General features: G+C 51.8%; 1 protein-coding gene and 1 pseudogene across 1 annotated transcript; one reads left to right on the plus strand and one right to left on the minus strand.

Moving 5' to 3' along the window:
- Positions 1-3,492: 3,492 nt before the first annotated feature.
- Positions 3,493-23,031, minus strand: part of LOC112058645 (zinc finger protein ZFP2-like) — a 30,040-nt pseudogene continuing 10,501 nt past the window's right edge.
- Positions 11,463-22,517, plus strand: LOC135983069 (zinc finger protein 135-like). Its single transcript, XM_065592476.1, has 3 exons — positions 11,463-11,568; positions 12,332-12,449; positions 21,028-22,517. Exons 2-3 carry the CDS (start codon positions 12,371-12,373, stop codon positions 22,395-22,397), a joined length of 1,449 nt encoding a protein of 482 aa, XP_065448548.1. The 5' UTR covers positions 11,463-11,568; positions 12,332-12,370; the 3' UTR covers positions 22,398-22,517.

Here is a 23,031-nt window from a genome sequence, read left to right on the forward strand (position 1 = left end):
GCAGAGGGCTGTTTAATTCCCAGACAAAGGCAGAGCAAAATCCACAGGATGGGAGCTGAAGGGAGAAAAGTTCAGGCTGGGAATAAGGGTCCAGTGTTTATCAGGGAGGGGAATTCATCATTGGAGGGGGTGGATTTTCCATCACTGGGAGTCTGTCAGTGGAGATGGGGTGTCTCTTTCTCAAAGCCCCACTCTAGCTCAGTCAGGAGTTATTGGGTAAGAGGTGATACCACAAAGATTTCCTGGACTTCATTTTGTGTCCCTAGCTTCCATTTTGAATAGGCAAAATTCACTCCCTATTAATGTGTGTGTGTGAGGTGCCTTTATTATTCTTTTGTTCCACTCTTTGTTTCTATGGGGAATTTGCCAATGCAATATCACTGTCTTCCTTTTAAACAAATAAAACTAAAACAAAAAGCTGAAGTTGACATGGTACTTGACTGCTGAAAATAGGCCAAAAGGTTGAAAGTTCAGCGGGGGGAGAGGGAGGAATAGAATTGGTAGAAAGCCAAAAAGGTGCAACTAGCGATAAACATGCACGGTAAAGATCTGATAGCTGACAGGACAGTATAAAAGGCAGATAGTTACGACTATTAAAACAGTTAGGAGCGGAGTGAATGAAGAGCTCCAGCGGAGAGCTGACCTGAAAGAGCGGAGCCAAACGGTGTGAAGCAACCTGAAAAACCAGCAGCAGAGTCAACACAGCAAAATCAGCAGATAAGGTGAGGCTCCTAGTTACAATTAGAGGATAGCACAGTATAGTATAGTATTAATGTGTGTGTGTGTGTGAGAGGATGTATGAGTGTGTGAATTGTGCTTTATATATGTAAAACTCAACGTACATTTTAAGATTGCTATCAGCACAAAAAACACACAAAAAAGAAGCTTACAAGAAGTGGAAACTTGGACAAATGACCAGGGAGGAGTATAAAAATATTGCTCAGGCATGCAGGAGTGAAATCAGGAAGGCCAAATCACACTTGGAGTTGCAGCTAGCAAGGGATGTTAAGAGTAACAAGAAGGGTGTCTACAGGTATGTTAGCAACAAGAAGAATGTCAAGGAAAGTGTGGGCCCCTTACTGAATGAGGGAGGCAACCTAGTGACAGAGGATGTGGAAAAAGCTAATGTACTCAATGATTTTTTTGCTTCTGTCTTCACGAACAAGATCAGCTCCCAAACTACCGCACTGGGCAGCACAGCATGGGGAGGAGTGACCAGCCCTCTGTGGAAAAAGAAGTGGTTCAGGACTATTTAGAAAAGCTGGACGAGCACAAGTCCATGGGGCCGGATGTGCTGCATCCAAGGGTGCTAAAGGAGTTGGCGGATGTGATTGCAGAGCCATTGGCCATTATCTTTGAAAACTCATGGCGATCGGGGGAGGTCCCAGATGACTGGAAAAAGGCTAATGTAGTGCCCATCTTTAAAAAAGAGAAGGAGAAGGATCCGGGGAACTACAGGCCAGTCAGCCTCACCTCAGTCCCTGGAAAAATCATGGAGCAGGTCCTCAAGGGATCAATTCTGAAGCACTTAGAGGAGAGGAAAGTGATCAGGAACAGTCAGCATGGATTCACCAAGGGGAAGTTGTGCCTGACTAACCTAATTGCCTTCTATGACGAGATAACTGGCTCTGTGGATGAGGGGAAAGCAGTGGATGTGTTATTCCTTGACTTTAGCAAAGCTTTTGATACGGTCTCCCCCAGTATTCTTGCCAGCAAGCTAAAGAAGTATGGGCTGGATGAATGGACTATAGGGTGGATAGAAAGTTGGCTAGATTGTCAGGCTCAATGGGTAATGATCAATGGCTCCATGTCTAGTTGGCAGCCGGTATCAAGCGGAGTGCCCCAAGGTAAGGGGGTCATAAGAAAGAGACGAGGAGGCTCAGTGGAATAACAGTGCAGATGAGGAGGCTAAGGAAGGAGCTAACGAGGGGACGTTGTGGCAACTGCAATTCCAGTTAGCTCCAATAGCAGTAGTAGAAGGGGATAAAACAGACCAAATAGGTCTAATATCCCTATAGAAAAAAAGATCCAGCAATAAAAAGGCTTGTAGCTAAAGGGGAATATCAAGGGTGGAAAATTTGGCTGCATAATACAGGATTAATTTTAGCTACCAAAATGGGGAAAATGTTGCCAGCATGGGTTGTCTCAATTGAAATAAGATCTGAAATGGTAACCCTAGTCCATAATAATGGACATCTAGACATGGAGAAAACTCTCAGCAGGCTGCAAGCAGCAGCAGCTGGTGGCCAACTATGAGAACCGCTATAGAGCAGTATGTAAATAATTGCTTGCCTTGGGCTGCCAATAATGCAGATATTGGACTGGTAGAAGGACCCCCCTGAGTCATCAAAGGATAGAGGGTCCCTGGGCCAGAATACAAATTGATTGTATCGGTCTATTACCTAAAACTGCAAAAGGAAACCGATATTATCTACAAAAAGAACAGGAGTACTTGTGGCACCTTAGAGACTAACAAATTTGTTAGTCTCTAAGGTGCCACAAGTACTCTTGTTCTTTTTGCAGATACAGACTAATATGCCTGCTACTCTGAAACCTGTCAATATTATCTAGTAATAATTCAGTGTGAGACCAAAGGCAAAGTGACAGAAGGAAAGAGTGAAGTGAAAAATGGTGTCTCTCTCCTGTCCCTCACCCCTGGGGGTGTCACAGCCAGATGGAGCTTTGGGACGGGCACTGAAGATGAATCCTGCATCCAAATAGCACTGCCGAGGGGCCATAGGAATCAGAAAATTCCCAGAACTGGGAAAGGGAAAGAGGACCCTGCCCTTGTAGCATGATACCCACTACAGAGCCCCCCCACCTGCTCCTTGCAGCACAGTGCCCCCTACTGAGCCCCCACCCCACTCCTTGCAGCACAGTGCCCCCTACTGAGCCCCCACCCCACTCCTTGCAGCACAGTGCCCCCTACTGAGTGCCCATCCCACTCTCTGCAGCGCCCCCTACCACCGCAGTGTGTTACTGGGCTGAGCACCACTCTCATTGCCCTCCAGGCAGTGTGGGCCCCTGAAAGTAGGCCAGGCTCAAGGCTCAGGCAACCATGCTGGGGTGGCTGCATCTGCCTTCTTTCCTGGTTCCTGCCACTGCATGTGCTCCTGGACCCTGCCCACGGGCCAAGCTAGGGTCAGCGTGGCATGTGGGGTCCCATAGCAACAGTCACACCCACAGCAGGGGGCCCACTGTGGAGCAACAGGGGTGCCCTTCCCAAGCTCCACCTACAACACAAGCTTGTATCTGAAGACAAACAATAAGCCCCACCTTTTCAGCCATTGAAGATGTGGGTTATTGTTCATAGATGGGAATTCATTGGACTTGAACCTAACTTTGTGTGTTTGTACCACTGTGTTTTAGTTAATAAAACATGCGATTTGGGATTTCATTTCATGTCAATATTCCTTGACCCTGGGCACTTTACAGAGTTGAGAAGTTGATGACGATGACTCAAACCATGCCAATGCTATGGAAAAACTGGTATTTTGTTTTGAGTTTTTCCTTCAATTTATTTGAAAGTTCCAGGAAAAAACCAACCCTCACAAAACAAATTTTAAAAGTACAAATATTAGGAATACAACATTTCCATGACAGCCAGTCATCTCAGTACAGTCTCCATGGCTCAGAGCATGGTAGAGGTTAACCAATGTGTTATCCACAACACACATAAGGGACATGTGACTCTAATTTACAGCCTCCTTCACATCCCAGTGAGTGTTCAAATCTCCAAGCAGCCTGGCACAATCTCCCCAGTGGAGCTATGGCCAACTTACTCCAGCTGGGGATCTGGGCCATTGACTCTGTTGGAACTATACCTGATTTATGCCAGCTGGGAATCTGGTTTAGCAGACTATACCCCTTGTGTTGTTACATCTGCAAGCTGAGATCTCAGAGACATAGACTGTTACTAGTGACCCAAACTCAATGACCGAATAGTTCAAATGTTTTGATTCCAGCCTTTCAACCTTCCACTGGATGAAAAGTTTTTGCTCTCCCAATGCAATTCTGCCTGGGGAAGCTCCCAGCCAGCTGATCTCTTTCTGCTTTTGTCTGTGAGATTAAAGACCCCTCAGAAATCAAGAGAGATGAATCTAGTTGAGGAGTGAATTCTAAGTGGATTATGGGAAAATACAGCACAAGAACATCTGTTTGACATTCCCGGTGCATATCTGACTGGGTGCAACCACAGGTTGTGTTGGCTGGGCAATGTATAACCTTTATTGAAAAGAGCCAGTTGGAACTTTTCTGATGGCATATATCTCCTTCAGAAAATGCCATTTCATTGAAACTGCCATTTCATTGCCTGGAAATGCATCAATTTCATTTAGGAAAAAAACTGGAACAAAATGCTTTGACCTTTAGCGGAACATTTTGATTTCCCATTTCCAAACGATGTTGCCTTTCAATTTTTTAAATTGCGTATTACATATATTTTTAAATGGTATATTATGTTATATAATAAAAAATGAAAAAGTCTAACCCAGAACAAATTGTTTTGGTCAACACTAGATGTTCCCTCCCACGGATTTTGTTTTAGGGGAAGTTTTGAATTTGTTTCTTTTCATTCTGTTTTGGAATGGATGTTTCTCCCCCCCCCCACCCCACCCCCCCAAAAAATCACAGGATTTCCCATGAAATGGAAAACCATCCAGATCCATCGATGAGTCCACCATGTCGCTGCTTTAGCCCAAGCAGGAGAGGCAGGTGCATGTCCAATTGTGTGTAATCCTCTGCTGCCCTCTGTTGGCTGGGCAATGTATTGTGGTTTGTAATTCCCATCATGTCTGTGAGTTAGCACAAACATTGGAGGCGTGTGATGTTAGACCCATAGTCCTCACGGCGAGCACCATTATGTGGGTGTGGTGGAGGGCTGCGAGGCTGTGTGGGTCCTTTGGTGCTGCAGATAGCCTGAGCTCTGCCGGAAGCTCTTGCCGCATTGGTGGCAGCGGTAAGGTTTTTCACCGGTGTGGATGCGCTGGTGGGTGAGCAGGTTGGAGTTCTGGCTAAAGGCCTTGCCACACTGCGGGCACTTGTACGGGCGCTCACCGGTGTGGGTGGTCTGGTGCTGGATGTAGGTGGAGCTCTGGCTGAAGCCCTTGCCGCATTGGTGGCAGCGGTAGGGTCGCTCCCCAGTGTGAGTGCGCTAGTGGGTAACCAGATGGGCGCTGCGCCCAAAGGCGCGCCCGCAGTCCGGGCACTTGTAAGGCTGCTCACCAGTGTGTGAGGCTTGGTGAGTGATGAGGTTGGAGCTCTGACTGAAGGCCTTGCCGCATTGGTGGCAATGGTAGGATCTCTCACCTGTGTGGGCCCGGCGGTGCTGGGCCAGGGCCGAGCTCTGCCCAAACCACTTCCCGCACTCACCGCACTGGTATGGTTTCTCACCGGTGTGGATGCGGAGGTGCTGGGCCAGTATGGAGCCCTGTGTGAAGCTGCGCCCACACTCGGGGCACTGGTATGGTTTCTCCACCAAGTGCACGCCTTGGTGCTTGAGCAGAGACGAGCGCTCCACGAAGACCCGTCCGCACTGGGGGCACTCGTGGCGCTTGACCCCTGCGTGCACCCGCTGGTGGGTCAGCAGGTTGGCATTCTGGCTGAAACCGCGGCCGCACTGTGGGCAGCGGTAGGGCTTCTCGCCTGTGTGGGTGCGCCGGTGCGTGGTCAGGTTGGAGCTCTGGGCGAAGCGCTTGCCGCAGTCAGCGCACTGGTAGGGGCGTTCCCCCGGTGAATGCGCTGGTGCTGGCACAGGGCTGAGCTCCAGCTGAAGCGCTTGCCGCAGTCAGGGCACTGGTAGGGACGGTCCCCGGTGTGTGTAATCTGGTGCTGCAGCAGGTGGGAGCTCTGCCCAAAGGTCTTGTCGCACTCGCTGCACCGGAATGGCTTCTCGGCTGGCTGGGGGACAGAGGTGAGATCTCCAAGCACCCCATCCAGTGGAGGGGCAGGAGTGGAATCCCCAAACACCTCTTCTTTGTTGCACCGGAAGGGCTTCTTGTCCTGCCGGGGGTTAGCAGTGGGATCCCTGAGTACCTCATCCCCACAGCCAGTGGAGTCTGCCAGGTTCTCCCAGAGAGGGAATGGGCACAGGGAGCTGTGGGCAGAATGGAACGTCCCTACAGTGTTGGCATCTTCCTTGCTCAGCGTCCTGTCAACAGCTGGAATGAAGAGACAATCCAGATCAGAGTCAATTCCTGCGTCAGTCTGTTGTTAGAACATCTACGGCAGGGGCACCTATGAATGGGGATGGTGCAGGGCTTAGGGCACTGGACCGGGAGTCAGGAGATCTGGGTTCAATTTCCTGCTCTGAAACGGACTTCCTGAGTGATGCTGGGTGAACCTCTCTGGGCCTCAGTTCCCCACCTTTAGTCTGATCCTTCCCGGCCTCACGGGCTATGTGCAGCTAAACTCATAAATGATTGTGAGGTGCTCAGACCCGGCACTGGTGAGGCCAGATAAATAACACTGATAGATACATGTGCCAAATAAGAGCAGGACCCTGCTGGGCCGGGCACTGCAAAGACAGAGTGATGGAGAGTGGGACCCTGTCATGCTGGGTGGTGCACAGGCACCCGGGAAGTGAGATTGGGATGCTGGGCACTGCATGGACACAGAGTGACTCAGATCGGTGGGGTGGGTGCGGCACCAGGACCAAGATCAGCGTGCCAATAGCTGCACAGACACACAGCGACTGAGATCAGGGCCCCGTCGTGCCAGTAGCTGCACAGACACACAGCGACTGAGATCAGGGCCCCGTCGCGCCGGGCGCTGCACAGACACACAGCGACTGAGATCAGGGCCCATCACGCCAGGCGCTGCACAGACACACAGCGACTGAGATGAGGGCCTCGTCGCGCCGGGTGCTGCACAGACACACAGCGACTGAGATCAGGGCCCCATCGTGCCAGTAGCTGCACAGACACACAGCGACTGAGATCAGGGCCCCGTCGCGCCGGGCGCTGCACAGACACACAGCGACTGAGATCAGGGCCCATCACGCCAGGCGCTGCACAGACACACAGCGACTGAGATGAGGGCCTCGTCGCGCCGGGTGCTGCACAGACACACAGCGACTGAGATCAGGGCCCCATCACGCCAGGCGCTGCACAGACACACAGCGACTGAGATCAGGGCCCCGTTGCGCCAGGCGCTGCACAGACACACAGCGACTGAGATCAGGGCCCCGTTGCACCGGGCGCTGCACAGACACACAGCGACTGAGATCAGGGCCCCGTTGCGCCGGGCGCTGCACAGACACACAGCGACTGAGATCAGGGCCCCGTCGCGCCAGGCGCTGCACAGACACACAGCGACTGAGATTAGGGCCCCGTCGCGCCGGGCTCTGCACAGACACACAGCGACTGAGATCAGGGCCCATCACGCCAGGCGCTGCACAGACACACAGCGACTGAGATGAGGGCCTCGTCGCGCTGGGTGCTGCACAGACACACAGCGACTGAGATCAGGGCCCCGTCGCGCCGGGCGCTGCACAGACACACAGCGACTGAGATCAGGGCCCCGTCGCGCCGGGTGCTGCACAGACACACAGCGACTGAGATCAGGGCCCCGTCGCGCCGGGCGCTGCACAGACACACAGCGACTGAGATCAGGGCCCCGTCGCGCCGGGCGCTGCACAGACACACAGCGACTGAGATCAGGGCCCCGTTGCGCCGGGCGCTGCACAGACACACAGCGACTGAGATCAGGGCCCCGTTGCGCCGGGCGCTGCACAGACACACAGCGACTGAGATCAGGGCCCCGTTGCGCCGGGCGCTGCACAGACACACAGCGACTGAGATCAGGGCCCCATCGCGCCGGGCGCTGCACAGATATGCAGTAAGGGCAGGGAATGGAGAAGTGATTTGTTACCCGTTTCAAGGGGCTCCTCTTTTATGTCACAAAGAAGCTCATGGTGTCCTGTTTCCTCGAGAGGCTGGGGCTTCTCTTTGGTGATACAGAGCAGCTCAGAGTGGGGTCTTGTTAGTTCACCCTTTCCCTCCTCCTCCTGGGATACGCACTCAGGATGGAGCTGTGGCTGGTCCAGCTGGGAACCAGGAGATTCCCATAATGCCCCAGGGGATGCCATCTTCTCCGAGGTCACTCATTCAACCTTCACTCGCATGCACCGCGTCCTGGGGAAGAGCGGAACGGGTCACCATGGAGCCAGGGCCTGGGACCCACGGGGGAGAGTGGGCTGTGAGAGGGGAGACTGCAGGGAATGGGGAGGGGAGCACAGACCAGCAGGGGGTGCTGTGGGGGTGTGGGGGAGAGAGGGGCCAGTAGCCAGTCTGGGTCTGTCGGCGCTTCCCCCAGGCACAGCTCTGCCAATGCTCCCCCACCTCCACTGCCCCAGCCCTGTTCCCAGCTCATACCGCCCCGGAGCTGGCTGGGGAGCGGGGGTCTCTCCAGTCCGATCCCCTCCTCCCTGCAGCGGCTTCTCCCGGGCAGCGATTTCCTGCCTCCGCGGCTGTTTCTCTCCCTCCCTCCCCGGTGCCCCTCGCTGCAGCCCGGCACCCCCCACTCACCGCCCGGCGGGGGCGATCCCCACAGACCCCGCTGCTCACACCCGGGCCAGACCGGGCTGGGGACCCAGGTGCTGGCCGGGCGCTGTCAGGAAGGTCCCTCCGTTATCCTGTCCCCGTCCCAGCTGTCTGCTCTGTGAAGTGGCAGACTCAGGATTCACTGGGCTTAACCCTTCCCACCCCAGCCATGATGTTGCATGAGCCACTAAATACCTTGTGAGAAATGGGGCAGGTCCCCCACTGGGGTAAATTGGCCCCAATTCCACTGGAGTCAATGGGGGCTAGGGTGACCAGACAACAAGTGTGAAAAATCGGGAGAGGGGGTGGGGGTAATAGGAGCCTATATAAGAAAAAGCCCCAAATATCAGGACTGTCCCTATAAAATCTGGACATCTGGTCACCCTATTTACCCCAGTGAAGGATCTGACCCTGGGCCATCTTTGACATCTCTGTGTTAGGCAAAAGCTCCCCAGAATTATCTTACCACCCTTCCGGCCTTTTCTCTATCCTAGCCTTTCAGCCTATTGTCTATATTTCCGCTATTCTTCTGGCCAAATCTCATGGCAGCCTCGACACGTGGACTGGAAGTTTCTCCCTCAACACCTCAGAGACTAGACTCCCTCTTAAACTCCTGGTTTATTCTGTGGGCAACCTCTGCCCCCCCGCCCCCCCGCCCCCCAGTCATTTATAACAGCTTGGATTTAGAGTCATGGAGTTCAAGGCCAGAAGGGCCCATTGTGCCCATCTGGGTCAGGCTCCTGCCTAACCCAGGCCAGAGACTCTCCCCCGCGATTCCTGCCTCTGGCCCAGTAACTCCTGGCTGAGCTAGAGCGGAGCTTTGAGAGAGAGACGCCCCATCTCCACCGACAGACTCCCAGTGATGGACAACCCACCTCCTCCCTAGAGGAGCTCTCCCAATGGTTCCTTCCCCTCCCAGCTAAACACTGTCCCCTAATTTCCCGCCTCCATTTGTCTCCCTTCTGCTCCCAGCCAGTGCATTGTGCTCTGCCTAGATTGGAGGATAAAGAACCCTCTGCTCTCAGCAATCCCCTCCCCATGTCAGTCACGTCACCTCTTAACCTTCTCTTGAATAAACTAAACCCATTGAACTCCTTTGGTGGCTCGCTATTGGCAGGCTTGGCAGAATTTTATTTTTTTAAATAATGTTGATGGATCACATCGGTTTGGTTTGCAGCAATTTTTTCAATATTTATTCATTCAATTTTTCACAGTTGTGGGAAATTAGAGGGGGGTCCAACAAGGTGTGGGGGGGGGAGATGTCAGACAATAATTATATTTAATGATGGTAGACTTCGAGATTAAAAAAGTTAAAGCTTTATATTTACTAAAACACTAACGGGCAATGTCACGTGTCAAAATAGACAAGGGATGGAACCTTAAATCAAACTCTAGTTCTCAAGCAGCATGTTTCTTGCCTTACCTAGCTGCACATTTTTATTATTACAATGGAAATTGTTTTTCATCTGTGGGTGTGGGCGGATGGTGAAACTGATATTTATCGACATTTACCAATAAAAATATAATCTTAACTATAGAGCTGGTTTTGCAGACCTCAGTTAGCTCCTGCAGCTCTTCTCTGAACCCTTCTCCAATGGTGGGAGAGCTTTGCTTTGCCAGCAAAGACCCAAACGCTGCTCTCACTTTGCTGGGATTTTCCCCAATAAACTCTTGTGAGAACAGTGTTGTGACACCAATAGACAAGATGCCAGCTCATGCCCATGGCCTCCCTGAATACTGACAAATGCATAGCTGGAAACCAGACTGGTTCACCTGTGTGTTAGCATTGTTAAAATATATATTAGCATCATAGAAATATGGTCTGTGTTTGGACTTTTTAAAATGCTTGTGAGTTGCTGCAGGCATTGATCTCAATGATAATATCTGTAGCCTCTGTTATAAGGTGATAGTTAAGAGTTTGCTCTGTAACTAATAAAGTGTTTGCTATGAAACTGGAAACCCTCACAGTCAGGAGACAAGCATTACCACGTGTGCAATACTCGTTTACCACGAGAGGTGTCACCTCCTGCCCAACAGAAGAAAGCCCATAGACACCAGACAAACCATTGTGGAGTGGAACATCAAGTGGACAGGATACTGGACTAGATGGACCTTTGGTCTGACCCAGTACGGCCGTTCTTATGTTCTTATGTACTTTTTGGAACCTAAGACGGTAACTCATCTGTGTGTGTAAGTTTCCTGCTTTAACTTTGTGAATAACTCTCTTGTTTCCTTTTTTAAGTTAATACATCTTTAGTTAATTACAGGATTGGCCACAAGTGGTGTCTTTGGGGGAAGATCTAAGGTGCAATTGACCTGAGGTAAGTGACTGGTCCTTTGGGACTGCGAGTAACCTGAATATTGTGTCAAGTATCAGGGAGTAGCCATGTTAGTCTGTGTCCACAATTTACCCACGAAAGCTTATGCCCAAATACATCTGTTAGTCTTTAAGGTGCCACCGGACTCCTCGTTTTTTTCTGAATATTGTTGTAATTTTTGGTGTCAGGGACCATCTCTCACAAAAGCAGGTTTGCCCGGGGGGCAAGCTAGACTGAGTGCCCATGGCAACTGCCAGTGACTCCAGTTAAAGTAGTTATTATAGCGCTTGAGGAGTTCACATTTGATACTAGGTTGGTGAAATCTATGTAATAGAACACACAACCGGTTTGGGGTTTGTGCCCTGGTTTGCATCACTCGGCCCTGAGGCTGGCACCCACGTTGATGAGCCACTCCAAGCAGCTTGACACCCTGTGTGATCTGTGTGGACCCAGCCTCTCACTCCCGCAGGCAGCCAGAGGCCCGAGAGGGAGAGACAGCCGCTCCCTTGACGTCTGGGGAGGGATGGGTTAAACCCACCGAGTTCCTCACCCCAGATCAGAGCAGGAGAAGCCGGCCTGGGTTGGGGACGTAATAACTAGAGGGACCTTCCTGTGCCAGCCCCGACCGACACTTGGGTCCCCAGCCCGGCTCCCGGCCTGTGTGTCCGCAGGGCCAGTCCCCGGCTGCAGCCCCGGGCCCCGGCAGGGCGGTGAGCGGGGCAGACGCGGCTCCGGGGCGGGAGGGAAACAGCCGCAGAGGGAGGAAATCGCTGCCGGGAGGAAGCGGCCGCAGGGCCGGGGATCTGAGCTGCCCTGTGCCTGGGACCAGAGAGATCCCCCCTCCCAGCCAGCTGGTCCTATAGAAGATATAACCGCCCCCGCCCCTTGTCTCTCTGCTTAGCCCCTGGGCAGCGCGCAGGGTCCCCGCAAGAGAGTCTCTGTTCCAGCCCCTGCTGCGGAGCTCGGGGCATGTCCATGTCTACACTATAGGGGCACAGGGACAGTGCTGTCCTGGTAACTCCATAGCATAGGCGCTTCCTACAGCAGTGGAAGGGATGGAGTTTATGTACCTCTCCCACAGGCAGTAGCTAGGACCAAGGAAGACTTCTCCCCTTGACCTGGCCACATCTGTATTGGGCCTAACTACAGCACAGCCCGTGACGTTTTTCACAGCCCTGAGCGATGCCGCTAGGTCGAGCTAATTTTTAGGCGTGGATGAGGCCCCCGGCAGTAGAGGCTGGTACCTCTGGCCCCAAAGATCCCTCGTTTGATCCCCATTGCCTGTCACATTAGCACGTCTTGCACCCAGATGTTTTGTCTTCAGGACCCCCATGCTGTGCCCATGGGTCTCCTGGCCCTTTTTGCCATGTGCCGCAATCATATGTCCCTCCAGGCAAGAAGTTCAAACTCACAGAGCGTCCTTTGTAACAGCTGTTCAACCCAGCCCTGGTCGCCCCTCTTTTATGTCTTCAGGGCTGGATTTCCACCCCCCAGACCAGCTGTGAGTCCCAGATGGAGCCAGAGGTAGAGCCGTGCACGCTGGATCCCCAGTGCTCCAGTGACAGCTGCGTCCCTACAGACACTTCTGCAGGTGAGAGACACTTCTTAACTAACCCTGGCTCCCCAAGATGCCCTGAGCCCGTCCAGTCCTGCCTTATCTCGTCCAGTTCAGCACTGGAACCAACAGCTGCCACATCAATGTGACAGGGGTCAGTTGTGACTCCAGCTGGATAAGTAATCTGAGACATTTGGGATGGATTTGTTTTGTCAGGCACACTTCTGTTTATAAATGGCAGGTAAAGTGTTAATCCACGAGGCACAGATGTTCACAGCGTGGAACAGGCGTGTGTAGTGGATGGTTATAAGCACTACAAGGTGTGTAGATGGTTTTGTTTGGTGTTTGTATAGTGCTAGGACAATGAAGTCTTTGTCCACCACGTGGGCTCCTAAATGCTACAGTAATATAAATAAATCGCACTAATAGTAATAATAATTATACACCATGGATTTAAGTAGCTTATTGAGCTGCTGGACACTCTATCCATTCAGTCACCATTCTTCAAGACATCTAAGAATCATTTATAAATGGAGCCTTATTATAAATTTGTTCTGCCTTGTGAATTCTCAGATTTGTCAAACTAAACATTTCTCACATTTCTCCAATTAAATAGACACGTGTCGTTCAGCCAGGAGTTACTGGGTGGAGGAAGGAATTGCTGGGGCGCTTCTCTGTACCCGTTCCAGTTTGAATTCATCCTTTTTAAACATGGGAGACCAGAACTGCACACAGTACTCCAAATGAGGTCTCACCAGTGCCTTGTATAATGGAACCAGCACCTCCCTATCCCTACTAGAAATACCTCGCCTAATGCATCCCAAGACCGCATTAGCTTTTTTCACGGCCATGTCACATTGCCGACTCATAGTCATCCTGCGATCAACCAGGACTCCGAGGTCCTTCTCCTCTTCTGTTACTTCCAACCGATGTGTCCCCAGCTTATAACTAAAATTCTTGTTAGTCATCCCTAAATGCATAACCTTACACTTCTCACTATTAAATTTCATCCTATTACTATTACTCTAGTTTACAAGGTCATCCAAATCTCCCTGCAGGATATCCCGATCCTTCTCCGAATTGGCAATACCTCCCAACTTTGTGTCATCCGCAAACTTTATCAGCACACTCCTAGGCCTGGTCTACACTAGGCGTTTGTCGAAGTTAGCGCCGTTACATCGAATTAACCCTGCACCCGTCCACACTGTGATGCTATTTAGTTCGACATAGAGGTCTCTTTAATTCGACTTCTGTACTCCTCCCCGACGAGGGGAGTAGCGCTAAATTCGACATGGCCATGTCGAATTAGGCTAGGTGTGGATGGAAATCGACGCTAATAGCTCCGGGAGCTATCCCACAGTGCACCACTCTGTTGACGCTCTGGACAGCAGTACGAGCTCGGATGCTCTGACCAGCCACACAGGAAAAGCCCCGGGAAAATTTGAATTTGAATTCCTTTTCCTGTCTGGCCAGTTTGAATCTTATTTCCTGTCTGGACATCGTGGCGATCACAGCAGCACTGGCAACGATGCAGAGCTCTCCAGCAGTGATGGCCGTGCAGTCTGTGAATAGAAAGAGGGCCCCAGCATGGACTGATCGGGAAGTCTTGGATCTCATCGCTGTGTGGGGCGATGAGTCTGTGCTTTCCGAGCTGCGATCCAAAAGACGGAATGCAAAGATCTACGAGAAGATCTCTAAAGACATGTCAGAGAGAGGATACAGCCGGGATGCAACGCAGTGCCGCGTGAAAATCAAGGAGCTGAGACAAGGCTACCAGAAGACCGAAGAGGCAAACGGACGCTCCGGATCCCATCCCCAGACATCCCGTTTCTACGAGGCACTGCATTCCATCCTCGGTGCGGCCGCCACCACTACCCCACCACTGACCGTGGACTCTGAGAATGGGATAGTGTCCACGGCCGGTTCCTCGGACATGTTAGGGGACGAGGAAGATGAGGAAGGAGATGAGGAGGGCGAGGCAGTCGGCAGCGCTCACAATGCTGATTTCCCCGACAGCCAGGATCTCTTCATCACCCTTACAGAGATCCCCTACGAAGCGTCCCCAGCCGTTACCCCGGACACAGAATCTGGGGAAGGATCAGCCAGTAAGTGTTGTAAACATCTAAAGATTTATTTTTAACAGAACAGGAATATTAACAATTAAAAGAATGGGTTGTTCATGATTACTGTGCCCTAGGTGCTTCACGGTTTAGTCATGGGCAGTGCAAGTTTTGAAAAAAAATCTAGCAATGTCCGGTTTTCCGTGATTGTCCTGCACAAGCCGCTCTACTGTTTATTCCCTGCTACTGCAGCTACAGTAAAATGCGGTCTATATGTCCGGGGATAGAGCAGTAATCCTCCTGGGACATCTCGATGAAGCTCTCCTGGAGGTAATTGGAAAGCCGTTGCATGAGGTTCCTGGGGAGAGCGGCCTTATTGGGTCCTCCGAAGTACGACACGTTGCCGCGCCACGAGACTATCAAGTACTCGGGAATCATTGCTCTGCACAGCAGGGCGGCATACGGCCCTGGTCTTTGGAGGCTTTCCCGGAGCATTCTCTCTCTCTCGCTCTCAGAGATCCTCATCAGGGTGATGTCGCCCATGGTGACCTGCTTTGAATTAGGTAGGGGAATGTTAGTGTTGGGACTGCTTGCCCGTTCCTTTACAGAACTGTAACCGCTGGTTTGCAGCCACGCGGTGGAGGCGGGAGAGGGGCAGCCGAAAGGGATCGTTCCCGGGGACAGCCGTGAGGGGGTGGGACAGGGGCAGAGTTCCCGCTTGCCGGATTGCTGGCAGCAGGGACTGACATTGCTTTAAATGTGAAATGAGGCCAGTGGTAATATAAAAGTTTTAAACTGCCACAAGTCTACGGCTTACCATGTCTGCCTGCAACAGAAATTCTGTTGTGCTGCCCCGCTTCTCAAATGTGCTGTGCAAGACCCCAGGCACTGAATGCGAAGGCCGAGAATTCGACCTTGTGCTGAGTGCGCATGTGATAGGTGCTGTGCATGGTCTTGTTCACAGAGAAAGACTATGTTCTTTGTTCACAACTACATTTATCTTTCTGAGGAATTCACTCCCTTTTTCCCATTTCCACAGCCCCATCTGCGACTGTCTCACAACCTAGCCTGGCATCACACTCCCAGAGGCTAGCGCGGATCAGGCGTAGGAAGAAGAGGACATGGGAGGACATGTTCTCTGAGCTTATAGCCTGTTCCCAAGCCCAGGCAGCACAGCAGACCCAGTGGCGGGAGAACTTGACCCAAATGCACCAAGCAAACATGGATCGTGAGGAGAGGTGGCGGCAGGAAGACCAGCAGGCGACTCAAACGCTGCTTGGACTACTGAGGGAGCAAACAGACACGCTCCGGCGCCTTGTGGATGTTCTGCAGGAACGGAGGCAGGAGGACAGAGCCCCGCTGCAGTCCATCTCTAACCGCCCTCCCCCGCCACCAAGTCCCATACCCACCTCACCCAAAGTGCAAAGAAGGAGAGGCGGCAGAGTCCCTGCTAACTCTCACTCCACCCCTGCAGAGAGCTCTAGTAGCAGAAGGCTCTCATTCCCCAAAATTTGAAAAGTTCTTTCCTTCCCGCCTGACACAAGCCCCCGTCCAAGTTTCACCTCCCAGTTCCATGTGTAGTTGATAATAAAAAATATGTTTCTGTTAACTACTGTTTCAATCATGTTCTTTTGGAGGAGGAGGGGAAAGGGGGTTGGTAATTGGACAGGACAGTCACCTTTGGCAGGGTACATAGGCGGGGGCAGGCACAGCAGCAGGGCACATACACAGTGCAGTGATGCAGTGACTAGTTACCCTGGTTAGTTTGGGAGGTTGTTTTCATGTTATGTGGTGGGGGGTGGGTTGCTCTGTGACTTTGTGGCGGGGGAGGGCAGTTACAGATCTTAAGCGGCGGTCCTTATGCAGGATCACAGAGCCACGCAGCAGGGGATCTGTAACCGTCCTCCCCCTGCCACAAAGTCACATAGCCCCCCCATACACACAGTCCCGATCAGGAGGGGTGACAGGCTCCGTTGAAACAACCATCCCACCGCAGCGGAGCCTGTCAATCCTTGAGTTTAGAAGCTTCATTCGCGTCACTACACTACACCCGCTCCGCACCACAGTCTGCGTCCCAGTTTTAAAAAATTCCTGCGAAAACAGTATTAAAGAAAACGGTGTGCATTAACAAAGTAGAACTATTTTTATTTCGAAACGTGTGTTGGAAGGGGGGTGAAGGGGGTATGTAACTGGATAGGATAGTCAACATTAACTGGGTAAAGAAACGGGGGCAGGTTCAGCTTCTCTGTACACAAACTTTAAAGTCACAGGTTACCCTGCTCACTCAGGAACTTTGCTTTCAAAGCCTCCCGGATGCACAGCGCTTCCCGCTGTTCTCTTCTAATCGCCCGGCTGTCTGGCTGTGCGTAATCAGCAGCCAGGCTATTTTCCTCAACCTCCCACCCCGCCATAAAGGTCTCCCCCTTGCTCTCACAGAGATTGTGGAGCACACAGCAAGCTGCTATAACAATGGGGATATTGGTTTCGCTGAGATCACAGCGAGTCAGTAAGCTTCTCCATCTCCCCTTGAGACAGCCAAAAGCACACTCCACCACCATTCTGCACTTGCTCAGCCGGTAGTTGAAGAGTTCTTTTTCAGTGTCCAGGGCGCCAGTATAGGGCTTCATGAGCCAGGGCATTAGCGGGTAGGCTGGGTCCCCGAGGATGACTATAGGCATCTCCACATCCCCAACAGTTATTTTGTGGTCCGGGAAGTAAATACCTTGTTGCAGCCGTCTAAACAGACCAGAGTTCCTGAAAACACGAGCGTCATGAACCTTGCCCGGCCATCCCACGTAGATGTTGGTAAAACGTCCCCTGTGGTCCACCAGTGCTTGCAGCACCATGGAAAAGTAGCCCTTTCGGTTAATGTACTGGGTGGCCTGGTGGTCCGGTGCCAGGATAGGGATGTGAGTTCCATCTATGGCCCCACCGCAGTTTGGGAATCCCATCGCTGCAAAGCCATCTATGATCGCCTCCACGTTTCCCAGGGTCACTACCTTTGGCAGCAGTACATCAACGATTGCCTTCGCTACTTGCATCACAACAACCCCCACGGTAGATTTGCCCACCCCAAACTGGTTCGCAACTGACCGGTAGCTGTCTGGTGTTGCAAGCTTCCAGAGGGCTATGGCCACTCGCTTCTGTACACTCAGTGCAGCTCGCAACCGGGTGTCATTGCGCTTCAGGGCAGGGGACAGCAACTCACAAAGTTCCAGGAAAGTTCCCTTCCGCATGCGAAAGTTTCGCAGCCACTGGGATTCATCCCAGACCTGCAGCACTATGCGGTCCCACCACTCAGTGCTTGTTTCCCGTGCCCAGAATCGCCGTTCCACGGCATCAACATGACCCATTGCCACCGTGATGTCCTCGGCGCTGGGTCCCCTGCTTTCTGAGAGGTCTGTGCTACTTCAGGACATCACCGCGGTGCCGTAGCCTCCTCGCCTGACTTTTCTGCATCTGCCTCAGGGAAACCTGTATGATAAGCTGCGAGGCGTTGAGAGCGGCCACAACTGCAGCGATGGTCGCAGCGTGCTCCATGCTCGCAGTGCTGTGGCGTCCGCGCTGTCAATGACTGGAAAAGTGCGCGAACTGATTTCCCGCCGGCGCTTTCAGGGAGGGAGGGCGGGAGTGATGGACGGATGACGACAGTTACCCAAAAGCACCCTCGACACATTTTGTTACCCAGAAGGCATTGCCGGCTACACCCAGAATTCCAATGGGCAGAAGGGACTGCGGGAACTGTGGGATAGCTGACCACAGTGCACCGCTTCGAATGTCGACGCTTTCACCATTAGTGTGGACTCACAAAGTCGAATTACTGTCCTTAGTGTGGACACACACGTTCGACTTTGCAATATCGATTCCAAAAATTCGATGCAAGTAAAATCGAACTACTCTCGTAGTGTAGACAAGGCCCTACATTCGGTTCCGAGGTCAGTAATAAATAGATTAAATAAAATCGGACCCAAAACCGAACCTTGAGGAACTCCACTGGTAACCTCCCTCCAACCTGACAGTTCACTTTTCAGTATGACCCGCTGCAGTCTCCCCTTTAACCAGTTCTTTATCCACCTCTGGATTTTCATATCGATCCCCATCTTTTCCAATTTAACCAATAATTCCTCATGCGGTACCGTATCAAACACTTTGCTGAAATCGAGGTATATTAGATCCTCCGCATTTCCTTTATCTAAAAAATCTGTTACTTTCTCGAAGAAGGAGATCAGGTTGGTTTGGCACGATCTACCTTTCGTAAAACCGTGTTGTCATTTGTCCCAATTGCCATTGACCTCAAGGTCCTTAACTACTCTCTCCTTCAAATTTTTTTCCAAGACCTTACATATTACAGATGTTAAACTAACAGGCCTGTAGTTACCCGGGTCACTTTTTTTCCCCTTCTTGAAAATAGGAACCACATTAGCTATTCTCCAGTCAAACGGTACCACCCCCGAGTTTACCGATTCATTAAAAATTATTGCTAACGGGCTTGCAATTTCTCGCGCCAGTTCCTTTAATATTCTCGGATGAAGATCATCCGGTCCGCCCGATTTAGTCCCATTAAGCTGTTCGAGTTTGGCTTCTACCTCGGATACGATAATGTCAACCCCCCCTCCTTTATTCCCATCCGTCACGCTGCCACTATTCCTAAGCCCTTCATTAGCCTCATTAAAAACCGATGCAAAATATTTGTTTAGACATTGTGCCATGCCTAGAATATCCTTAATCTCCACTCCATCTACAGTCTTAAGCGGTCCCACTTCTTCTTTCTTTGTTTTCTTCTTATTTATATGTCTATAAAACCTCTTACTATTGGTTTTAATTCCCCTCGCAAGGTCCAACTCTACACGGCTTTTGGCCTTTCTCACTCCATCTCTACATGCTGTGACCTCAACAAGGTAGGTTTCTTTGCTGATCCCTCCCATCTTCCACTCCTTGTACGCTTTCTGTTTTTTCTTAATCACCCCTCTGAGACGCTCGCTCATCCAGCTCGGTCTAAATCTCCTGCCCACGAACCATTTTCCCTTTCTCGGGATACAGGCCTCCGACAGCTCCTGCAACTTCAACTTGAAATAATCCCAGGCGCCTTCCACCTTTAGATCCATAAATATGTTAGTCCAATCCACTTCCCTAACTAGTCGCCTTAATTTATTAAAGTTAGCCCTTTTGAAATCGTAAACCTTAGTCTCTGATTTAATTCTGTGAATCCTTCCATTTAGTTTAAACCGAATTAGCTCATGATCACTCGAGCCAAGGTTGTCCCCTACAACCATTTCCTCAACGAGGTCCTCACTACTCACCAAAACCAAATCTAAAATGGCATCCCCCCTCGTCGGTTCAGCAACTACTTGATGAAGGAATTCATCAGCTATCACGTGTAGGAAAATCTGAGCCCTATTATTGTTACTAGCATTTGTTCCCCAGTCTATATCCGTGAAGTTAAAGTCTCCCATGATTACACAGTTCCTATTAGTATTTACTTCCCTAAAAACATTAAAGAGTTCTCTGTCCATATCCAGGGTAGATCCCAGCGGTCTATAGCACACCCCAAGCACTATCCCAGGGGAGGCTCTAGTAGTTCTTTTACCCAATGTGAGTAATGCCCAGACAGACTCCGTCTTATCCATTCCATCACTTATTATTTCTTTACAGTTTACCTCATTATTGACATACAATGCTACTCCCCCACCTTTGCCTTTGTTCCGGTCCTTCCTAAACAGCACATACCCTTCCATACCTGTACTCCAGTCATGACTACCGTTGCACCACGTTTCGATTATTCCTACGATATGAAGCTTAGACAAATTCAGACTAGAAGTAAGGGGTACATTTTTAACGTTGAGAGTAATGAACCACTGGAACAATTTCCAAAAGGGTCGTGGTGGATTCTCCATCCCTGACAGTTTTAAAATCAAGTTTAGATGTTTTTCTAAAAGCTCTGCCCAAGAAAAGATTTGGGGGCAGGTCTCTGACCTGTGTTATACAGGAAGTCAGACGAGATGATCACAACAGTCTCTTGTGGCCTTGGAATCTATGAAGTTATACAGCCAAGGACCTTGATACTGGGTGAAGTTCTCTGGCCTGGGTTACACAGGAGGCCGACTGGATGGGCACAATGGGCTCTTCGGCCTTGACATCCACAGGCGAAGTCCTGGCCCCATTGTAGTCCATGGAATCATGGATTCCAAGGCTAGAAGGGACCACTGTGATTATCTAGTCTGTTGTGCTGTATCACACAGGCCAGAGAACTTCCCTGAGTTAATTCCTGTTTGAACTAGGCCGGATCTTTTAGAAAAACCTCCACACTTGCTTTAAAACTTGTCATGGAGAATCCGCCACAACCCTTGGTAGGTTGTCCCTATGGTTGATTACTCTCACTGTTAAAAATGCATGCCTCATAAACCCAGCACATCCTGGATTTCAACCCATGATACCTCTCCTAGCCTGCGTGTCGTGCTGGGACACTGGCTCCCAGCCAGCTCCGTCTCTAGAGGGTGGGTTGGGAGACGGTTTTTCAGCCCAGTGAGTGGTGATCTGTTTCCATGTCGTTCCAGCTGGCAACGAGGCGCAGAGCGGGGACAAGGAGGGGAGTCCTGGCCCGGAGGACGGGGCGCTGTCAGGCGGGTCCGAGTGGGAGTTGTCCCCCAGCCCCGACCGGGAGTGGCCGCCGATGACGCTCCCCACTGCCAACTCAGGGAAACCCTACAACTGTGCTGACTGCGGCAAAGCCTTCACCTGGCCCTCACACCTGGTGCAGCACCAGCGCATGCACACGGGTGAGCGCCCTTACCGCTGTGCCGACTGTGGCAAAGGCTTCGCCGACAGCTCGTCCCTAGTTAAGCACGGCCGGACCCACACAGGAGAGCGCCCCTACACCTGCCCCCAGTGTGGCAAAGGCTTTGTGGACAGCTCGTCACTCACCAAGCATGCCCGTACCCACACAGGCGAGCGCCCCTACAGTTGCCCCAGCTGTGGACGCGGCTTTGCCGACAGCTCCCGGCTGGCCCAGCACCGACGCACCCATGCTGGGGAGCGACCTTACTGCTGCCCCGACTGTGGGAGGGCATTCGGCCGTTGGGCACACCTGATCGAGCACCGGTACACCCACACTGGCGAGAAACCCCACCGCTGCCACCAGTGTGGCAAAGGGTTCAGCCAGAGCTCCAACCTGACGCAGCACCAGAAGACCCACCTGGCGGAGAAGCCTTTCATCTGCCCACAGTGCGGGAAGGGGTTCTGTCTGCGCTCCCAGTTGGCCAAGCACCAGCGGCTGCACAGCCCTGACAACCCCCATCGCTGTCCCCAGTGCCACAAGGGCTTTGTGGACCGCTCCCCGCTCCTCAAGCACCTGAGGATCCACACCGGGGAGCGGCCCTTCCGGTGCACTGAGTGTGGGAAAACTTTCAGCATGAGTTCACACCTCACACAGCATCAGCGAGTCCACACTGGTGAGAAACCCCACCACTGCCACCAGTGCGGCAAGGCATTTGCCCAGAGCTCCAACCTGACGCAGCACCTGCACACCCATACTGGGGAGCGCCCATACAAGTGCCCCAAATGTGGCCGGGCCTTCAGTGATAGCTCCAGCTTCTTGAGGCACCAGCGGCTGCACAGTGGGGAGCGGCCCTACCGCTGCCACCACTGCGGCAAGGGCTTTGCTGATGGCAAAGTGCTGCGCAAGCACCAACTGACCCATAGCGGTGAGCGGCCCTTTGCCTGTGGGCAGTGTGGCCGCGCCTTTGCCCAGAGCTCCAACCTGGTGCAACACCAGGCCATCCACACCAGTGAGCGGCCCCACCTCTGCCACCAATGCGGCAAAGGGTTCTGCTTTCCCTCACAGCTGGCGCAGCACCGGAAGCTCCATGCCACTATTATTGTGGTGGACGATGGCGATAACAAACTCCCCTCCCCACCTGCCAACTAAGCCCCTCCAGTCCCCTGCTGCCCTGGGTGGGGATTGAATCCGGGACTCCTCTGTTGCTTGAATTACCAGGCCAAGAGGGTGATACAGACTTGTAATCCTTTATCCAGCCACTAGAGAGGGACAGGGACAACTAGCAGAAGTTGCTAGATCGCAGGCCCTGGTTCTCATGGGAGACTTTAATCACCCTGATATCTGCTGGGAGAGCAATACAGCGGTGCACAGGCAATCCAGGAAATTTTTGGAAAGCGTAGGGGACAATTTCCTGGTGCAAGTGCTGGAGGAACCAACTAGGGGCAAAGCTTTTCTTGACCTGCTGCTCACAAACAGGGAAGAACTAGTAGGGGAAGCAAAAGTGGATGGGAACCTGGGAGGCAGTGACCATGAGATGGTCGAGTTCAGGATCCTGACACAAGGAAGAAAGGAGAGCAGCAGAATATGGACCCTGGACTTCAGAAAAGCAGACTTTGACTCCCTCAGGGAACAGATGGGCAGGATCCCCTGGGAGAATAACATGAAGGGCAAAGGGGTCCAGGAGAGCTGGCTGTATTTTAAAGAATCCTTATTGAGGTTGCAGGAACAAACCATCCCGATGTGTAAAAAGAATAGTAAATATGGCAGGCGACCAGCTTGGCTA

The sequence above is a fragment of the Chrysemys picta genome, chromosome 4, assembly GCF_011386835.1.
Source record: "Chrysemys picta bellii isolate R12L10 chromosome 4, ASM1138683v2, whole genome shotgun sequence".
Taxonomy (NCBI): Eukaryota; Metazoa; Chordata; order Testudines; family Emydidae; genus Chrysemys; species Chrysemys picta.